General features: G+C 35.7%; 1 protein-coding gene and 1 pseudogene across 1 annotated transcript in view; one reads left to right on the top strand and one right to left on the bottom strand.

Annotated features, from left to right (window-relative positions):
* Nucleotides 1–19038, bottom strand: part of Slc9b1 (solute carrier family 9 member B1) — a 113570-nt gene that overhangs the window by 60232 nt on the left and 34300 nt on the right. The window contains exons 7-8 of the mRNA XM_027935469.2: nucleotides 2257–2363; nucleotides 873–1022 (exon numbers count right to left, since the gene is read on the bottom strand). Coding sequence (XP_027791270.1) covers nucleotides 873–1022; nucleotides 2257–2363 — 257 coding nt within the window. The remainder of the gene's footprint in view (nucleotides 1–872; nucleotides 1023–2256; nucleotides 2364–19038) is intronic.
* On the top strand, nucleotides 4756–5673 carry LOC114092808 (glyceraldehyde-3-phosphate dehydrogenase-like; annotated as a pseudogene).

The raw sequence follows: 19038 nt of genomic DNA, 5'->3' as shown, positions 1-19038 counted from the left end.
AAGATAAGCAAAAATTATATGAATATATACACACACACAGTAGTCCTAGCATATGGAGAAACTATAAATTAGAAGCAAAAGGCATAGGAATAGGAATAGACCAAGAATTCAATAGGTAGTTAATGAAGAATACATGAAGTTTTGTCCACTACTAATTAGAGAAATGTAAATAAAGAAAAATAACAGCATATAGATTTTTAGTCATTGGATCATTAAAAAATAGAACTGAAATATTAGATACTCTCTATAAATGTTGGCAGGAGTATAATTTAACAGTACCCAGCAAAATAAAAACAGACTATTTCTTAACATAGACATTCTATTTCCAGGAAATTAATCCTACAGAAGTATTTATATACATGCAAAGTACTTTTATATATGCAATAAGACACATGAACAAGATTGTTCCTAACATTACCACCTTTATCAAAAAACTGAAAGATCTAAATGTTTACAAATGAAGGTTTGGTCAGAACAAATGCTTAATTTGGGGAAGGGAGTTGGATATTTAAGAATGTGGGGGATGAGGGAATCTTTTACATTTTATTCTATATGTTTTAATCTTTTATGAATTTTTCATGGATTAATTGAACAAATAAAATTTTAATGAAGAAAATGATTAAGTTAATGAAAATCATATTATATTACATAATATTTTGGGAAGAGTGAAGTCTGATACTATAACTCAACTTTTGATTGCATTTTAGTATATTTCCAGGCACTTTTTCTAAATATTTTATTTCCTTGATTGTTTCATACACTTCCTTGAGGAAATAAAACATCTTTCAAGTAGAGTGGGGAGATTTTCTAAATGTTGATTAGAGATATAAAAATTAATTATCTTTAAAAAATGATGTATTAAAAATATTCACCTTATCTTTGGACCATTTTGTCCCTGCAAGGAAAGATGACACTAGTGTGCATAATCCTCCAGATCCATGTAAACCAATACGTTGACTGCCTAAGACAGCAGAAATACACATACTCAAAATAAGGAATGCCCTCTTCAATGAAAGTTTTTCCTAGAAATAGATATTTAAAATTTGTTTTATATTAAATATATAAGATTTGGCATTATCTATCATTTATTTTTGACCCTTTGCTATCAAGTCTCTAAATGCTGTATTAAGTAGTATCTAAAATGTTGATTTTCTTCCTCACTAAATATTTCAGCACACTAGTTACCAAGTAACAAAATTTGCAAACTTTAAACTTTCATCTTCTGATACATTTCTGAGAGTGACATCAGTAAAATTGTTATAATATTTCAACTGAAAGCGAAGAAAGGATAACCCTATATAGTCTTCAGTTCCATATATTCAATGAATTCTTAAAAATATATATTTTTTAATATCTTTTCAGTCAAAGTAACAGCTACAGGTAGGTCAGGATGGGAATTACAGAAATAAGAGTAATGGCACATCCTTTAGGGAAGAAAAGGCTTGTGTTTAACAGTGTTGCCTTTGTCAAAGGACAGCAAGAACAAATTTAAGTCAGAAAATAAAGCAGAGGTAAGGGGGAACCTATCTTCTCCCAATGTGTTTAAAGGAAAATTTAGGGAAAAGTATTAGGAAAAACTGACAAATATCAATAAGCAATTTGTGGGAAAGGGGTGAAACAGAATGAAGAGGGATACTTTCAGGTAGGTACACTTTTCTGTAACTCTTTATTCATCAGAGACATCAATCAAGGCCATTGACCTGTATCAGTCACAACTGTGTTCAATTTTAAGAAATGAATAGGGTCGATGAAGATTACTTTGGGAGAAGAGAGTTAAGTATGAAATTTAATATTTCAAAGCTCTTCCCAAAGTTCAAATTGTGGAAAGAAATGTCTAATACCAGATGATATGGTTTGGATGTTGAATGCCTCCCAAAAGCCCACATGTTAAAGACTTGCTCACCAATGTGGGGCTATTGGGAGATGGTAGAAACTTTGAGAGGTGGGGACCTTGTGGGAGTCTTCAGACCATTAAGGGAGTATGCTCACAAAGGGGACTGTTGGACCCCTTCCCTTCCTATCGTTCTTTTGCTCCCTGGATCATGATGTAAATGATTTTGCTCTGCCATGTGTGAGCCATGATATACTGCCATGCTACACATCCAAATTCATGGGTCCAATTGATTGGACATCTCAAAAACTGTTAGCCAAAATAAACCTTTTCTTCTATAATTTAATTATCTCAGGTTCATAATAGTGATAGAAAGCTAATTATTACTCTGTAATGTTACACAACAGGTTAACTTTTTTATTTACCTGATCAGCACTTGGAAAATATCGAATAAAACATCCCAAAACAGTTCCTACCAGCACACCAACAAGTATGTCCCGCAAAGATGACAGAATATTATCAATTACACCACCTGTAAGGGCACACAATAAGGGAAACTTTTCAGAGAGAAATATTTTCACACACACTATACATCAGAAAATCAAAGCTACGTGATTTGAAGAAAGGTAACATTTTACAGAAAAAAATACACAAAATTGGACCTTTAATAGTGATATATGTGAAAACCTATTTAGATCTACTTGAAATTAAATGTGTACTTTCAAACAATTTAAAAAGTACACACATCTCATAACTTTCCATTGTAAACAAAGAAGTAATAAGTTACAACAGGTTCACTTTAGCCACCCTAAACTACAAGATCAGGTAAGCTAAAGAACAGAAAGAGACTAACAACGAAGTATTTATAGCACTTACTTAGCAAATGGCTTTTCTGATGTGATGTGCTATTATGCAAAATAAATAAATAAATAAATAATTTAAAAAGAACAGCAACAATGTAAAATAATTTTATTCTTGGGTCAATCCTAGAAATAGCTATGGGTTGACTGAGTTTACAATATATTTTATGTCCATGGATATAATATTTCCATATTTGTAGTTCTTAGCAATAAAATATAATAAACAAACAAAAACATCTTATCCTCAGTTAGAAAAACAGTTCAGTTCTCCTCTGGGTATTGAACTAGCCAAAGTATGTAAGTATTTATTTTAGAAATTTTTTTCCATTAAAAGTAATAGAAACAGAGTAATGCCAGCAAGATGGTAGACAGGGAAGCCCCAACCATTGATGTCCCACAAAGACATTGACTGAATAATGGTCCAATAAGTTACAATATATGGTCCAAACTCCTTTAAGGAACTCCATAAGAAAATTAAGAAGTTGTAGTAACTTAGGCAAGTGCAATGCCAAGAACAGTGGCATGGAAACTAGTAAGAACAGATACTACATGATACCTATGATGGTCCTTACCCAAACATGTACAGGGTGGCAAGTCTGGGAGAAAATACCCAACTTGCCACTTCTCTACTGAAAGGGAAAGAGAATGTTAGAACTTTAGGAGGTTGCCTGAGGTACTTGGTCTATCTTATTTGGCTCCAAATCTGCATATTTTGAACAAACCTGAGTGCAGCTGAGAACAAAGGAGAGGTCAGAGCCACAGAAAACAGAGGGAGCAAAAGCTCCAGAAAAAGAAACTGGAAAACCTCTCTAAATGGAATATTACTTGCATACACCAAAGAGGATGCATCCCAGAAAAAGTTTTAGAAGCCCTCAGAATTGATAGCCAGGCTAATTAGTGAAGGTCTTTTGTATGAAGTCATTCAATAAAGACTGGGAATGGTGGAAGTGTTTTCAAATGTTAAATCCCTGCAAAAAAAAAAAAAAAGAAAGAAAAAGCAAGGCATACAAAGGAGCCTTAACCAAACTAAAGGAGCAAACTAAACCTCCAGATCTTAAAGAAATAAAGATCTGTGAATGATTTGACAAAAAATGCAAAAAAAAAAAAAAAAAAAACAAAACTATCTTAAAGATATTCTATGAGAACATTAATAGCCAACTAAATAAGTCAGGAAATGATGCATTAAAAAAAACGAGAATAACAACAAAGAGATAGAAACTATAAAAAAGAACCATATAAAAATTCCAGGACTAGCAAATATAATAACTAAATGGAAAAATTCACTAGAGGTGTTCAATGGTAGATTGTACCAAGCAGAAGAAAGGTTCAGTGAAATGGAAGATAGTTTATTTGAAATTATTATTATTTAAATTTTTTTTAGTTGTAGATGGACACAATACCTTTATTTTATTTATTTTTATGTGGTGCTGGGGATAGAAACCACTGCATGCTAGGCAAGCGTTCTACCACTGAGCCACAACCCCGGCCCTCATTTGAAATTATTGAGTCAGAAGAGGAAAAAAAAAAAAGAGTAAAGAACAACAAAGAGAGCATAAAGGACTTACAGAATGCCATTAATAAGATCCGAGTATTCATTGTGGATGTTTCAGAAGGGGGAAAGAGTGAGAAAGGGGTAGAGAGCAAATTAAAGGAATAATGGCCCTAAGTTTTACAAATTTGAGGGGAAATGGTCATATACAAATTTAAGAAACTCAAAGAACTTCAAGTGGGATAAACTCAGAGACCTAAAATGAAGCACTGTAATCAAAATGTAAAAGACAAAGAGGGAAATTTGAAAGCAGCAAGAGAAAAGTAACTTGTCATATGTAAGGAATGTTCTATAATATATTAGCAGAATTCTCTGTAGAAGCCCTGCAAGTCAGAAAATGGTGGGATAGTATATTCAAAGTGCCAAAAGTAAAAAGAAAACTGCCAACCAAGAATAGTATATTCTGCAAATCTGTCTTTCAAAAATGAAGACGAGGCTCTCTGCTTCTCCTCATTTGTCAGACAGCTGCATCTTCTCATCTTGTGCAGTGCTAGCTGCGTCCCTGAGACGTGATGATGAAGGTCAGAGTGAATGGATTTGCTTTCAACTCTAGCAAAGTGATATTGTTGCCATCAGTGACCTCTTTATTGACCTCAACTACACGGTCTACATGTTTCAGTATGATTTCACTCATGGTAAATTCAATGGCGCAATCAAGGCTGAGAACAGGAAGCTTGTCATCAATGGAAAATCCATCTCTATCTTCCAGGAATGAGATCTTGCCAACATCAAATGGGGTGATGCTAGTGTCTTCACTACCATGAAGAAAGCCAGGGCTCATTTGAAGGGTGGTGATCCATCTCTGCCCCTTCTGCTGATGCCCCCATGTTTATGATGGATGTGAACCATGAGAAGTATGACCACTCCCTTAAGATTATCAGCAATGCCTCCTGTACCACCAACTGCTTAGCCGCCCTGGCCAAGGTCATCTATGACAACTTTGGCATTGTGGAAAGACTCATGACCACAGTTCATACATCACTGCTACTCAGAAGACCACAGATAGCCCCTCTGGGAAACTGTGGCATGATGGTCCTGGTGCTTCCCAGAATATCATCCCTGCATCCACTGGTGCTGCCAAGGCTGTGGCCCTGAAGTGAATGGGTAGCTCACTGGTATGGCTTTCCATGTGCCCACCCCCAAAATGTCAGCTATGTATCTGATATGTCACTTGGGAAAGCTACCAAATACGATGACATCAAGAAGATGGTGAAGCATTCATCACAGGGCTACCTCAAGGGCATCCTGGGCTATACTGGGGATCAGGTCGTCTCCTGAAACTTTAACAGTGATACTCACTCTTTCACCTTCAATGCTGGGCTGGCATTGCCTTCAATGACCACTTTGTCAAGCTCATTTCCTAGATTGACAATGAATTTGGCTACAGAAACAGGGTTATGGACCTTATGATCCATATGGTCTCCAAGGAGTAAGAGCCCCTGGACATCTGCCCCAGCAAGAACACAGAGGAAGAGAGAGGCCCTCAGCTGCTGGAGAGTCCCTGCTCCTAACTCAGTCCCTTCTCCTCTCAATTTCCATCTCAGATCCCCTGAAGAAGGAGGCTTAGGGAGCCCTACTGTGATATACTATCAATGAAGTTCACTGCACCCAGCCAAACAACAACAACAACAACAAAACAAAAAACCCCAAAGAATTCCCTAGAAGCAGCCTGGCGCCAGCCAAGCCAGACTGGAGGAGGAAGCAGCCCGGCACCAGCCAAGCCAGACCGGAGGAGGAAGCCTGGCCCCGCCCCGTGTGCTAGTCCGGAGGAAGCCCATCAACCCTTAAAACCCATCAAAGGGGGTGTGGCTACCAGCACGGTTCTGCGGCTGATCCAGGTACCCGGTTTTCAACTCCCCCACCCTTAGCTGCGATAACTCAAAATATTTCCCACAAGCTTTTGGGGGTTGTAGCTATCAACGCAAAACAACAACTGTACAGGCACCTGGTTTCTACCTCAGAGACTAGAGTAGGGAAGATACAGGTGGAAGCTCATTTCCTTTCACACTGGCTATAGCCACCACCCTGAATACAGAGGCTCAAGCTAGGAATAGACAACGCCACCTACTGGAAGCAAGGAAAACAGTGTTCTGAGAGACTTTTTTTTCCTCTTTCTTTCTCTCTTTTCTTCTCTCTCTTCCACAACTTCAACATATGTGAAACCAAGAACTGTGCATGAACAACCAAATTACCAACTAATATAATACAGAGGAATTGCATTTACCCCACCTTCCCCCCATTTTTTTTCTTTATTTCTATCTTACTTTCCTTTTCCTTCTCTTATTTCTCTTTTCTTCCTTGTTATTTTTTTCTTTTTTTCATTTGTATTCTCTCTATCCCACTTTCAATCTCCTAACTTTTGCTATCTATACATAGGGTAACTATCTAAATACAGATAGGAGGTTGAGTCTATACATTCTTCCATAAATTACCAGTCTATTGGTTAGAGTTCTCCAAAGGTGCTAAGTTAGTTTAACCTCATATCCTCACTCCTTTCCCTCTAAGTATAACATCCTTCATCTGAAATTAAGTTTTCTATATGCCACCAGATATGGTATGCCTTTAATGAAACTAATGAATATATTCTTAAGTAATAATTAAAACCAATATCTATTGACTTAGAATCTAACTATAAATGTATTAATAAAGAAAACTTGTGCTTAGATGATGTACTGTTGATATTGGGAACTGTTAACATTGTCTTTCTCCGCAAAAGAGGGATTTTGGAGCTATACAAGAACAATACAAATATATAAGGGTAAAAACATTAACACAACAGTTTCACAAAGCTAGAAAGAATCATGAGCAGTATGAAAAGACAAGGAAAGAAAGGACCACAAACAATACAGGTCAATTCAACATTAGATGAGGTAATATCTGCAGCTGATGGAATGTCAGACAAAGAGTTCAGGATATACATGCTTCAGATGATCTAGAGTCTCAAGGAAGACATTAGACAGCAAATTCAGACAATGAAAGATCACTTTGACAACGAATTACATAAACAAATCCAAGAAGCAAAAGATCAACTCTATAGGGAGATAGAGGATATAAAAAACAAACAAACAGAAATCCTGGAAATGCAGGAAACAATAAACCAAATTAAAAACTCAAATGAGAGTATTACCAGCAGAGTAGAACACTTAGAAGATAGAACTTCAGACAACGAAGACAAAGTTTTTCAACTTGAAAAGAACATAGACAGCTCAGCGAGAATGTTAAGAAATCATGAGCAGAACATCCAAGAATTATGGGATAACATTAAGAAACCAAACCTAAGAGTTATTGGGATACAAGAGGGTATAGAGGTCCAAACCAAGGGAATGAGCAATCTATTCAATGAAATAATACTAGAAAACCTCCCAGACTTAAAGAATGAAAAAGAAATCCAAATACTAGAAGCCTACAGGACACTGAATGTACAAAATCATAAGAGATCCACACCAAGACACATAATAATGAAGATGCCCAACATACAGAATAAGGAGATAATCTTAAAAGCCACAAGAGAGAGGAAGCAGATTACATTTAGGGGTAAAACAATCAGGATAACTGCTGATTTTTCAACACAGACTCTGAAAGCTAGAAGATCCTGGAAAAACATATTTCAAACGCTGAAAGAAAAAGGGTTCCAACCAAGAATCATGTATCCAGCGAAATTAAGCTTCAGGATTGAAGATGAAATAAAAATCTTCCATGATAAACAAAAGTTAAAAGAATTTGCAGCTAGAAAACCAGCTCTTCAAAACATCCTTGGCAAAACATTACAGGAAGAGGAAATGAAAAATAACAATGAAAACCAACAGCAGGAGGTAGTACAGTAAAGGAAAAACTAATCATAGAGGAAAAACAAATCATGTTAAGTAACATACATAATCAAATATGGCTGGAAATACGAACCATATCTCAATAGTAACCCTAAATGTTAATGGCTTAAATGCACCAATCAAAAGACATAGGCTAGTAGAATGGATTAAAAAAAAAGATCCAACAATATGCTGCCTACAGGAGACTCATCTGATAGGAAAAGACATACACAGACTGAAGGTGAAAGGTTGGGAAAAATCATATCACTCATACGGACCCCGGAAGCAAGTAGGGGTGTCCATACTTGTATCAAATAAAATAGACTTCAAGCCAAAGTTAATCAAAAGGGATAAACAAGGACACTACATACTGCTCAAGGGAACCATACACAAACAAGATTTGACGATCATTAATATATATGCCCCAAACAATGGTGCAGCTACGTTCATCAAACAAACTCTTCTTCTCAAGTTCAAGAGTCAAATAGACCACAACACAATAATCATGGGAGATTTTAACACACCTCTCTCACCACTGGACAGATCTTCCAAACAAAAGTTGAATAAAGAAACCATAGAGCTCAATAATACAATTAATAATTTAGGCTTAATTGATATATACAGAATATACCACCCAACATCAAGCAGATACACTTTCTTCTCAGCAGCACATGGATCCTTCTCAAAAATAGACCATATATTATGTCACAGGGCAAATCTTAGCAACTACAAAGGAGTAGAGATACTACCATGCATTTTATCTGATCATAATGGAATGAAATTGTAAATCAATAATAAAATGAGAAAGGAAAAATCCTACATCACATGGAGATTAAACAATATGCTACTGAATGAACAAAGGGTTACAGAAGACATCAAGGAGGAAATTAAAAAATTCTTAGAGGTAAATAAAAACTCAGACACAACATATTGAAATCTCTGGGACACTATGAAAGCAGTACTAAGAGGAAAATTCATTTCATGGAGTTCATTCCTTAAAAGAAGGAAAAGACAACAAATAAATGACTTCACACTACACCTCGAAGCCTTAGAAAAAGAAGAACAAATCAGCAGCAAATACAGTAGAAGGCAAGAAATAATTAAAATTAGAGCTGAAATAAATGAAATCGAAACAAAAGAAACAATAAAAAAATTGACAAAACTAAAAGTTCATTCTTTGAAAAAATAAATAAGATTGATAGACCACTTGCCATGCTAACAAAGAGAAGAAGAGAGAGAACCCAAATTACTAGCTTACGGGATGAAAAAGGCAACATCACAACAGACAATTCAGAAATACAGAAGATAATTAGAAATTATTTTGAAACCCTATACTCTAATAAAATAGAAGATAGTGAAGGCATCGATAAATTCAGACATATGAACTACCCAGATAGAGTCAGGATGATATAAACAACCTAAACAGACCAATATCAAGTGAGGAAATAGAAGAAGCCATCAAAAGACTACCAACCAAGAAAAGCCCAGGACTGGATGGATATACAGCAGAATTTTACAAGAACTTTAAAGAAGAACTAATACCAATACTCTACAATATATTTCAGGAGGTAGAGAAAGAGGGAGAACTTCCAAATTCATTCTATGACACCAATATCACCCTGATTCCCAAACCAGATAAAGACACCTCAAAGAAAGAAAACTACAGACCAATATCCCTAATGAATTTAGATGCAAAAATCCTCAATAAAATTCTGGCAAATCGGATACAAAAACATATCAAAAAGATCGTGCACCATGATCAAGTAGGATTCATCTCTGGGATGCAAGGTTGGTTCAATATACGGAAATCAATAAACGTTATTCACCACATCAATAGACTTAAAGATAAGAACCATATGAACATCTCGATAGACACAGAAAAAGCATTGACAAAGTACAGCATCTCTTTATGTTCAAAACACTAGAAAAACTAGGGATAATAGGAACTTACCTCAACACTGTAAAAGCTATATATGCTAAGCCTCAGGCTAGCATCATTCTAAATGGAGAAAAACTGAAGGCATTCCCTCTAAATCTGGAACAAGACAGGGATGCCCTCTATCACCACTTCTATTCAATATAGTTCTCGAAATACTGGCCAGAGCAATTAGACAGACAAAAGAAATTAAAGGCATCAAGATAGGAAAAGAAGAACTTAAATTATCACTATTTGCGGATGATATGATCCTATACCTAGAAGACACAAAAGGGTCTACAAAGAAACTACTAGAGCTAATAAATGAATTCAGCAAAGTGGCAGGATATAAAATCAACACGCATAAATCAAAGGCATTCCTGTATATCAGTGACAAATCTTCTGAACTGGAAATGAGGAAATCCACCCCATTCACAATATCCTCAAAAAAAAAAAAAAAAATACTTGGGATCAACCTAACAAAAGAGGTGAAAGATTTATACAATGAAAACTACAGAACCCAAAATAGAGCAATAGAAGAAGATCTTAGAAGATGGAAAAATATACCCTGTTCATGGATAGGCAGAACTAACATCATCAAAATGGCGATATTACCAAAAGTTCTCTATAGGTTCAATGCAATGCCAATCAAAATCCCAACGGCATTTCTTGTAGAAATAGATAAAGCAATCATGAAATTCATATGGAAAATAAAAGACCCAGAATAGCAAAAGCAATTCTAAGCAGGAAGTGTGAATCAGGAGGTATAGCGATACCAGATTTCAAACTGTATTACAGAGCAATAGTAACAAAAACAGCATGTTACTGGTACCAAAACAGGCAGATGGACCAATGGTACAGAATAGGGGACACAGAAACCAATCCACAAAATTACAAATATCTTATATTCGATAAAGGGGCTAAAAGCATGCAATGGAGGAAGGATAGCATCTTCAACAAATGGTGCTGGGAAAACTGGAAATCCATATGCAACAAAATGAAACTGAATCCCTTTCTCTCACCATGCACAAAAGTTAACTCAAAATGGATCAAGGAGCTCGATATCAAATCAGAGACTCTGTGTCTGATAGAAGAAAAAGTTGGCTCCGATCTACATATTGTGGGGTCGGGCTCTAAATTCCTTAATAGGACACCCATAGCACAAGAGTTAAAAACAAGAATCAACAAATGGGACATACTCAAACTAAAAAGTTTTTTCTCAGCAAGAGAAACAATAAGAGAGGTAAATAGGGAGCCTACATCCTGGGAACAAATCTTTACTCCTCATACTTCAGATAGAGCCCTAATATCCAGAGTATACAAAGAACTCAAAAAATTAAGCAATAAGAAAACAAATAACCCAATCAACAAATGCGCCAAGGACCTGAACAGACACTTCTCAGAGGAGGATATACAATCAATCAACAAGTACATGAAAAAATGCTCACCATCTCTAGCAGTCAGAGAAATGCAAATCAAAACCACCCTAAGATACCATCTCACTCCAGTAAGATTGGCAGCCATTATGAAATCAAACAACAAGTGCTGGCGAGGATGTGGGGAAAAGGGTACTCTTGTACATTGCTGGTGGGACTGCAAATTGGTGCAGCCAATTTGGAAAGCACTATGGAGATTCCTGGGAAAGCTGGGAATGGAACCACCATTTGACCCAGCTATTGCCCTTCTCGGACTATTCCCTAAAGACCTTAAAAGAGCGTACTACAGGGATACTGCCACATCGATGTTCATAGCAGCACAATTCACAATAGCAAGACTGTGGAACCAACCCAGATGCCCTTTAATAGATGAATTGATAAAAAAATGTGGCATTTATACACCATAGAGTATTACGCAGCACTAAAAAATGACAAAATCATGGCATTTGCAGGGAAATGCATGGCATTAGAGCAGATTATGCTAAGTGAAGCTAGCCAATACCTAAAAAACAAATGCCAAATGTCTTCTTTGATATAAGGAGAGCAACTAAAAACAGAGCAGGGAGGAAGAGCATGAGAAAAAGATTAACATTAAACAGGGACGAGAGGTGGGAGGGAAAGGGAGAGAGAAGGGAAATTGCATGGAAATGGAAGGAGACCCTCATTGTTATACAAAATTACATATAAGAGGATGTGAGGGGAAAGGGAAAAAAATCAAGGGAGAGAAATGAATTACAGTAGATGGGGTAGAGAGAGAAGATGGGAGGGGAGGGGAGGGGGATAGTAGAGGATAGGAAAGATAGCAGAATACAACAGTCACTAGTATGGCAATATGTAGAAACGTGGATGTGTAACCGATGTGATTCTGCAATCTGTATATGGGGTAAAAATGGGAGTTCATAACCCACTTGAATCAGATGTATGAAATATGATATGTCAAGAGCTTTGTAATGTTTTGAACAACCAATAAAAAAAAAAGAATTCCCCAGATAAATAAAAACAGAAATTTCATCACTAATAGAGCTGCCTTACAGGAAATGGTAAGGGAGTCCTTCTAGTGGAAATAAAATAATATTAGACAATACCCAAGCTTACAAAATATAAACTCTTATATTAAAGGTAAATATATAAATAAATATAAAATCCTAATACTGTCATGGTGGCAAGTAAAGAATTTTTAATTCAGTTATAGAATTTAAAAGATAAAATGAAAAAAATAACTTTTAAACTATGTGAATGACCATACAATGTAAAAAGATATAATAGGTTAATCGATAACATAAAATGCAGGGAAATAAATGTAGACTTTTTACATATTATTGAAATTATACTGTTATCAGTTTAAAATAGATTTTTATAATCGTAAGATGTTTTCTATAATTATAAAATAACCACAAATAAAGTACCTATGGAAGATACACAAATGAAAGAGGAAAATCAGAACATGTCATTACAAAAACAAAACATAACAATGAAACACAAAGTAAGGAAGCAAGAGAGGAAAAGAGGGATGAAATAGGTACAAGAAAGAGAAATCAATTAATAAAATGGCAAAGGTATGTCTTTCTCCGGTATTAATCACTTTGGATGCTAATGAATTAATTCCACAATCAAAAGATATAATTGACTGAATAGATTAAAAAGTCAAGATTAAAATATATGATCTCTACAACAAACTCACTTTAGATATAGGGAAACACAGAAGCTTAAAGGGAAAGGATGAAAAAAAAGATATTCCAAATAAAATGGTAACCAAAAAAGGACAGAGGTGTTCATACTTATAATAAACAAGATAAGCCTTAAGTCACATGCTGCTATAAGAGATGAGGACTTTATATAATGATTAGAAGGCCAATTCATGGGGAATATAACAATTATAAATATAAATGCACCTAGAAGTAGAGCATCCAAATATATGAAGCTAACTTTGAGAGAATTGAAGGAAGAACTAGCCATGCCAGTATTGTAGGAAATTTAATAGTCTACTTTCAATAATAGCCAGAACAACTACAGTGTCATGGTTTGGATTTGAGGTGTCCCTTAAAAGCTCCTGTTTCTGCAGGAATATTCAGAGGTAAAGCCACTGTGATTGTTAAGAGCTGCAATCTAGTCAGTCTATTCAGGTTTGAATGTGACAGGGTGGTAACTCTAGGCAGGTGGGGAATGCCTAGAGGAGGTGGGTCTCTGAGGGTGTACCCTAGAAGCACATCCTTCTCCGGCCCTGATAAAATGGAGATTAGGGCCTACATTTTCTTCTATTAGATGCAGGGTCTCTGGTTTTATTCCTAAGTCCTTGATCCATTTTGAGTTGAGTTTTGTGCTGTGAGAGATAGGGGTTTAATTTCATTTTGTTGTACATGGATTTCCAGTTTTCCCAGCACCATCTATTGAAGAGGCCATTTTTTTCCAATGCATGTTCTTGGCACCTTTGTCTAATATAAGATAATTGTAGTTTTGTGGGTTAGTCTCTGTGTCCTCTATTCTGTACCATTGGTCTACCAGTCTGTTTTGGTGCCAATATCATGCTGTTTTTGTTACTATTGCTCTGTAGTATAGTTTAAGGTCTGGTATAGTGATGCCGCCTGCTTCACTCTTCCTGCTAAGAATTGCTTTAGCTATTCTGGGTCTCTTATTTTTCCAGATGAATTTCATGATTGCTTTTTCTATTTCTATGAGGAATGCAATTGGAATTTTGATTGGAATTGGATTAAATCTGTATATTGCTTTTGGAAGTATAGTCATTTTGATAATATTACTTCTGCCTCTCCAAGAGCAAGGTAGATCTTTCCAGTTTATAAGGTCTTCTTTGACTTCTTTCTTTAGGGTTCTGTAATTTTTATTATATAGATCTTTCACCTCTTTTGTTGTTTCCCCAAGTATTTTTTATTTTTTGAGGCTATTGTAAATGGGGTAGTTTTCCTCATTGCCATTTCTGATAATTTATCACTGATATACAGAAATGCTTTTGACTTAAGGGTGTTGATTTTATATCCTGCTACTTTGCTGAATTCATTTACTAGTTCTAGAAGTTTTCTGGTGAAACTTTTTGAGTCTTCTAGGTATAGAATCATATCATCACCAAATAGTGCCAATTTTTCTTCTTTTCTATGTGTAGCCCTTTAATTTCTTTCATCTGTCTGATTGCTCTGGTCAGTGTTTCAAGAACTATGTTAAGTAGAAGTGGTGAAAGAGGGCCTCCATGTCTTGTTCCAGTTTTTAGAGGAAATGCCTTCATTTTTTCTCCATTTAGAATGATGTTGACCTGGGGCTTAGCATAGATAGCCTTTATGATGTTGAGATATGTTCCTGTTATCCCTAATTTTTTTAGTGTTTTGAACATAAAGGGGTGTTGTATTTTATCAAATGCTTTTTCTGCATCTATTGAGATGATCATGATTCTTATCTTAAGTCTATTGATGTAATGAATTTACATTTATTGATTTCTGTATGTTGAACCAAACTTGCACCTCTGAGATGAATCCCACTTGATCGTGGTGCATGATATTATTGATATGTTTTTGTATTCGATTTGCCAGAATTTTATTGAGAATTTTTATATCTATGTTTATTAGAGATATTGGTCTGAAGTTTTATTTTTTTGATGTGTCTTTGCCTGGTTTTGGAATAAGGGTGTTATTGGCCTCATAGAATGAGTTTATAATGCTGTCTCTTTTTCTATTTCCTGAAATAAATTGGAGAATATTGGTATTAGTTCTTCTTTAAAGGTCTTGTAGAACTTGGCTGTGTATCCATCCAGTCCTAGGCTTTTCTTGGTTGGTAGACTTTTGATGGTGCCTGTTATTTCGTCACTTGAAATTGATCTGTTTAAATTGTGTATATCATCTTGATTAAATTTGGGCAAATTATATGAGTCTAGAAATTTTTTTATGCCTTCGATATTTTCTATTTTATTGGAGTATAAGTTTTCAAAGTAATTTCTAATTATATTCTGTATTTCTGTAGTGTCTGTTGGGATATTTCCTTTTTCATCATGTATGTTAGTAATTTGAGTTTTCTCTCTCCTTCTCCTCATTAGCAAGGCTAAAGTGTCTGTCAATTTTATTTATTTTTTCAAAGAACCAATTTTTTTGTTCTGTAAATTTTTTCAATTGTTTCAATTTCATTCAGCTCTGATTTTAAAATTATTTCCTGTCTTCTGCAGCTTTTAGTGTTGATTTGTTCTTTTTTTTTTTTTTTTAGGGCTTTGAGATGTAATGCTAAGTCATCTATTTGTTGACGTTTTCCTTCTTGTAAGGAATGAACTCCATGCAATGAACTTTCCTCTTAGAACTGCTTTCATAGTGTCCCAGAGATTGATATGTTGTATCTATGTTCTCATTCATCTCTAAGAATTTTTTTCTCTTCTTTTTGATATCTTCTGCAACCCATTGTTCATTCAATAGCATATTATTTAGTCTCCAGGTGTTGGAGTGGATTTTATTTCTTATTTTATCATTGACTTCTAGTTTCACTCCATTATGATCTGATAGAATGCAGGGTAGCATCTCTACTTTTTTATATTTGCTAAGAGTTGCTTTGTGGCATAGTGTATGGTCTATTTTAGAGAAGGATCTATGTGCTGCTGAGAAGAAAGTATAGTCTCTCATTGAAGGTTGAAATATTCTATATATTTCAGTTAAGTCTAAGTTATTGATTGTATCATTGAGTTCTATAGTTTCTTTGTTCAGCTTTTGTTTGGAAGATCTATCTAGTATTGAAAGAGGTGTGTTAAAGTCAGCAGAAATTATTGTGTTGTGGTCTAGTTGACTCTTGAATTTGAGAAGAGTTTGTTTGATGAACGTAGATACTCCATTGTTTGGGGCATATATATTTATAATTGTTAAGTCTTGTTGGTGTAAGTTTGCCTTGAGCAGTGTGTAGTTTCCTTCTTTATCCTTTTTGATTGACTTTAGTTTGAAGTCTACTTTATTTGATACGAGAATGGAAACCTCTGCTTGCTTCCACAGTCCATGTGAGTGGTATGATTTTTCCCAACCCTTCACCTTCAGTCTGTGGATGTCTTTTTCTATGAGATGAGTCTCTTGGAGGCAGGATATTGTTGTTGTTGTTGTTTTTAATCCAATCTGCTAGTGTATGTCTTTTGATTGGTGAGTTTAAGCCATTAATATTCAGGGTTATTATTGAGACATGATTTGTATTCCCAGCCATTTTATTTTTGGTATTTATTGTAACTTGGTTTCTCCTCTGATTAGATTTCCCTTTAGTGTAATTCCTTCCTCTGCTGATTTGCATCATTGTTTTTCACTTCCTCTTCTTGGAATATTTTGCTGAGGATGTTCTGTAGTGTAGGCTTTCTAGTTGTAAATTATTTAAAAAAGTGCATTTAATTTTTAGTTGTAGGTGGACACAATACCTTTATTTTATTTGTATGTGGTGCTGAGGATTGAACCCAGTGCCTCACACATGCTAGGCAAGCGCGCTTCCTCTGAGCCACAACCCCAGCCCTAGTTGTAAATTCTTTTAACTATTTTTTTTTAAATTTTACCATGGAGGGTTTTTATTTCATCATCAAATCTAAACCTTAGTTTTGCTGGATATAAGATTCTTGGTTGGGATCCATTTTCTTTCAGAGCTTGGTATATGTTGTTCCATGATCTCCTGGCTTTGAGGGTCTGGGTTGAAAAATCTGCTGAGATATACATTGGTCTCTCCCAGGTGTGATCTGATTCCTCTCTCTTTAAGCTTTTAAGAGTCTATCCTTATTCTGTATGTTAGTCATTTTCATTATAATGTGCCTTGGTGTAGATCTGTTGTAATTTTGTACATTTGGTGTCCTGTAAGCTTCTTGTATTTGATTTTCCAATTTGTTCTTCATGCTTGGGAAATTTTCTGATATTATCTCATTGAAGAGATTGTGTGTGCATTCCTTTGGTTTGAAACTCTGTGCCTTCCTCTACTCCAATAACTCTTAGATTTGGTCTTTTGATGCTGTCCCATAATTCTTAGATGTTCTGTTCATGGTTTCTAAATATCTTCACTGTGTGATCAACTTTATTTTCCAGATTGTATACTTTGTCTTTATTATCTGATGTTCTTTCTTCCAAGTAATCTATCTGTTGGTTATGCTTTCTATTGAGTTTTTTATTGGATTTATTGTATCCTTCATTTCAAGGATTTCTGATTGTTTTTTTTCAGAGTCTGTATTTCTCTCTTGAAGTAATCTTTTGCTACCTGTATTTGCTCTCTTATTTCGTTGTTGGAGTGATCAATTTTTGCCTATATTTGCTTATTTAGGTCATTCTTTAATTCACAGATCATTTTAATTATGAACCTTCTGAACTCCTTCTCAGATATTTCATTAACTTCGCTGTCCATAGGTTCTATTATTATAGTTTCCTGGTTTGTTTGGGGCATTTTCCTCTCTTGTTTTTTCATTTCGTCTATGTATCTTTCTTTCTTGCAGTGTGGATCTGAGATATTACAGTTTCTTCCCTATATTCTTGTAGTACCTGTGCAGATTGTCTATATCTCACCTTAATGTTGGACTTCCAGACCCTGCTGGTGTCCCTCAATGAATGCTACTGCATCTTGGATCTGGGTCCTGTGCAAGTTGGTGTGGGTGGATCTGGGTCATCAGGCTTGACCTCCTTCGTAGTCTGTTGGTCAGAAGGGGTGGTCCTGCATCAGAGGCTAGACTCTGGCTGGTGTCTGCCCTGCAGAGGGAGGGGTGGACCGGGCCTACTGAGAGCTTGGGTCCTACGTGGGCTGGTGTGGGCAGTCTGGGCTGGATCTTGGCTCCCGTGTTAGTCTCTGGAATTCTTAACATTATTAGCATGTGCATACTACCAAAATGATCCATAGATTCTATGCAATTCCTACTAAAATTGTAATAGGATTTTTTTTTGTAGAAAGAGAAAAGATAAAAACCCTCTAAATTTCATATAGAATCCTGAAGAACTCCAAATAGCCAAAACAATGCTGAGAAAGAAAAACAAAGCTGCAGGCTTCATACTTCCTGACTTTAAAATATCAGAAGCTGTAGTAACCAAAACACTGTGGTTCTGAGAAAAAACAAACACATACCAAAGGCACAAATGGAAATTTTAGAAATAAGCCTTAATATATATGGTCTAATTATCTTTGACAAGATGTTATGGTTTAGATATTAGGTGTCCTCCAAAAACGTGTGTGTGAGACAATTCAAGAAAGCTTGTATGTGAAAGGATTGGGTTATGAGAGCTTTAACCTAATCAGTGCATTTATTAATCCTTTGATAGGGGTCAACTGGTTGGTAACTGTAGGCAGGTAGTGTGTGGCTGGAGGAGGGGGGTCACTAGGTACATGCCTTTGGAGTATATATTTTGTACGTGGGAAAACGGAGACTCTCTCTGCTTGCTGGTGCCATGATCACAGCCACTTTTCTCTACCACACCCTTCCACTATGAAATTCTGCCTCCCGCCCAGCCCAGATCAATGGAGTTGGCCAACTATGGGCTGAGACCTCTAAAACCATGAGCCCCAAATAAATCTTTCCTCCTCTAAAATTATTCTTATCAGGTCTTTTAGTAACAGTAGTGGAAAAGCTGCCTAAAACATAAATGTACCAAGGCCTAGACAATCAATGGAGAATGGACAGTTTCTTAGTGGGAAACTGAATATCCACATGCAAAAGAATAAAGT

This window comes from Marmota flaviventris, chromosome 7, assembly GCF_047511675.1.
Source record: "Marmota flaviventris isolate mMarFla1 chromosome 7, mMarFla1.hap1, whole genome shotgun sequence".
Taxonomy (NCBI): Eukaryota; Metazoa; Chordata; class Mammalia; order Rodentia; family Sciuridae; genus Marmota; species Marmota flaviventris.
Note: the sequence above shows the minus strand (reverse complement) of the source record. Positions and strands in the feature narration are given on the sequence as shown.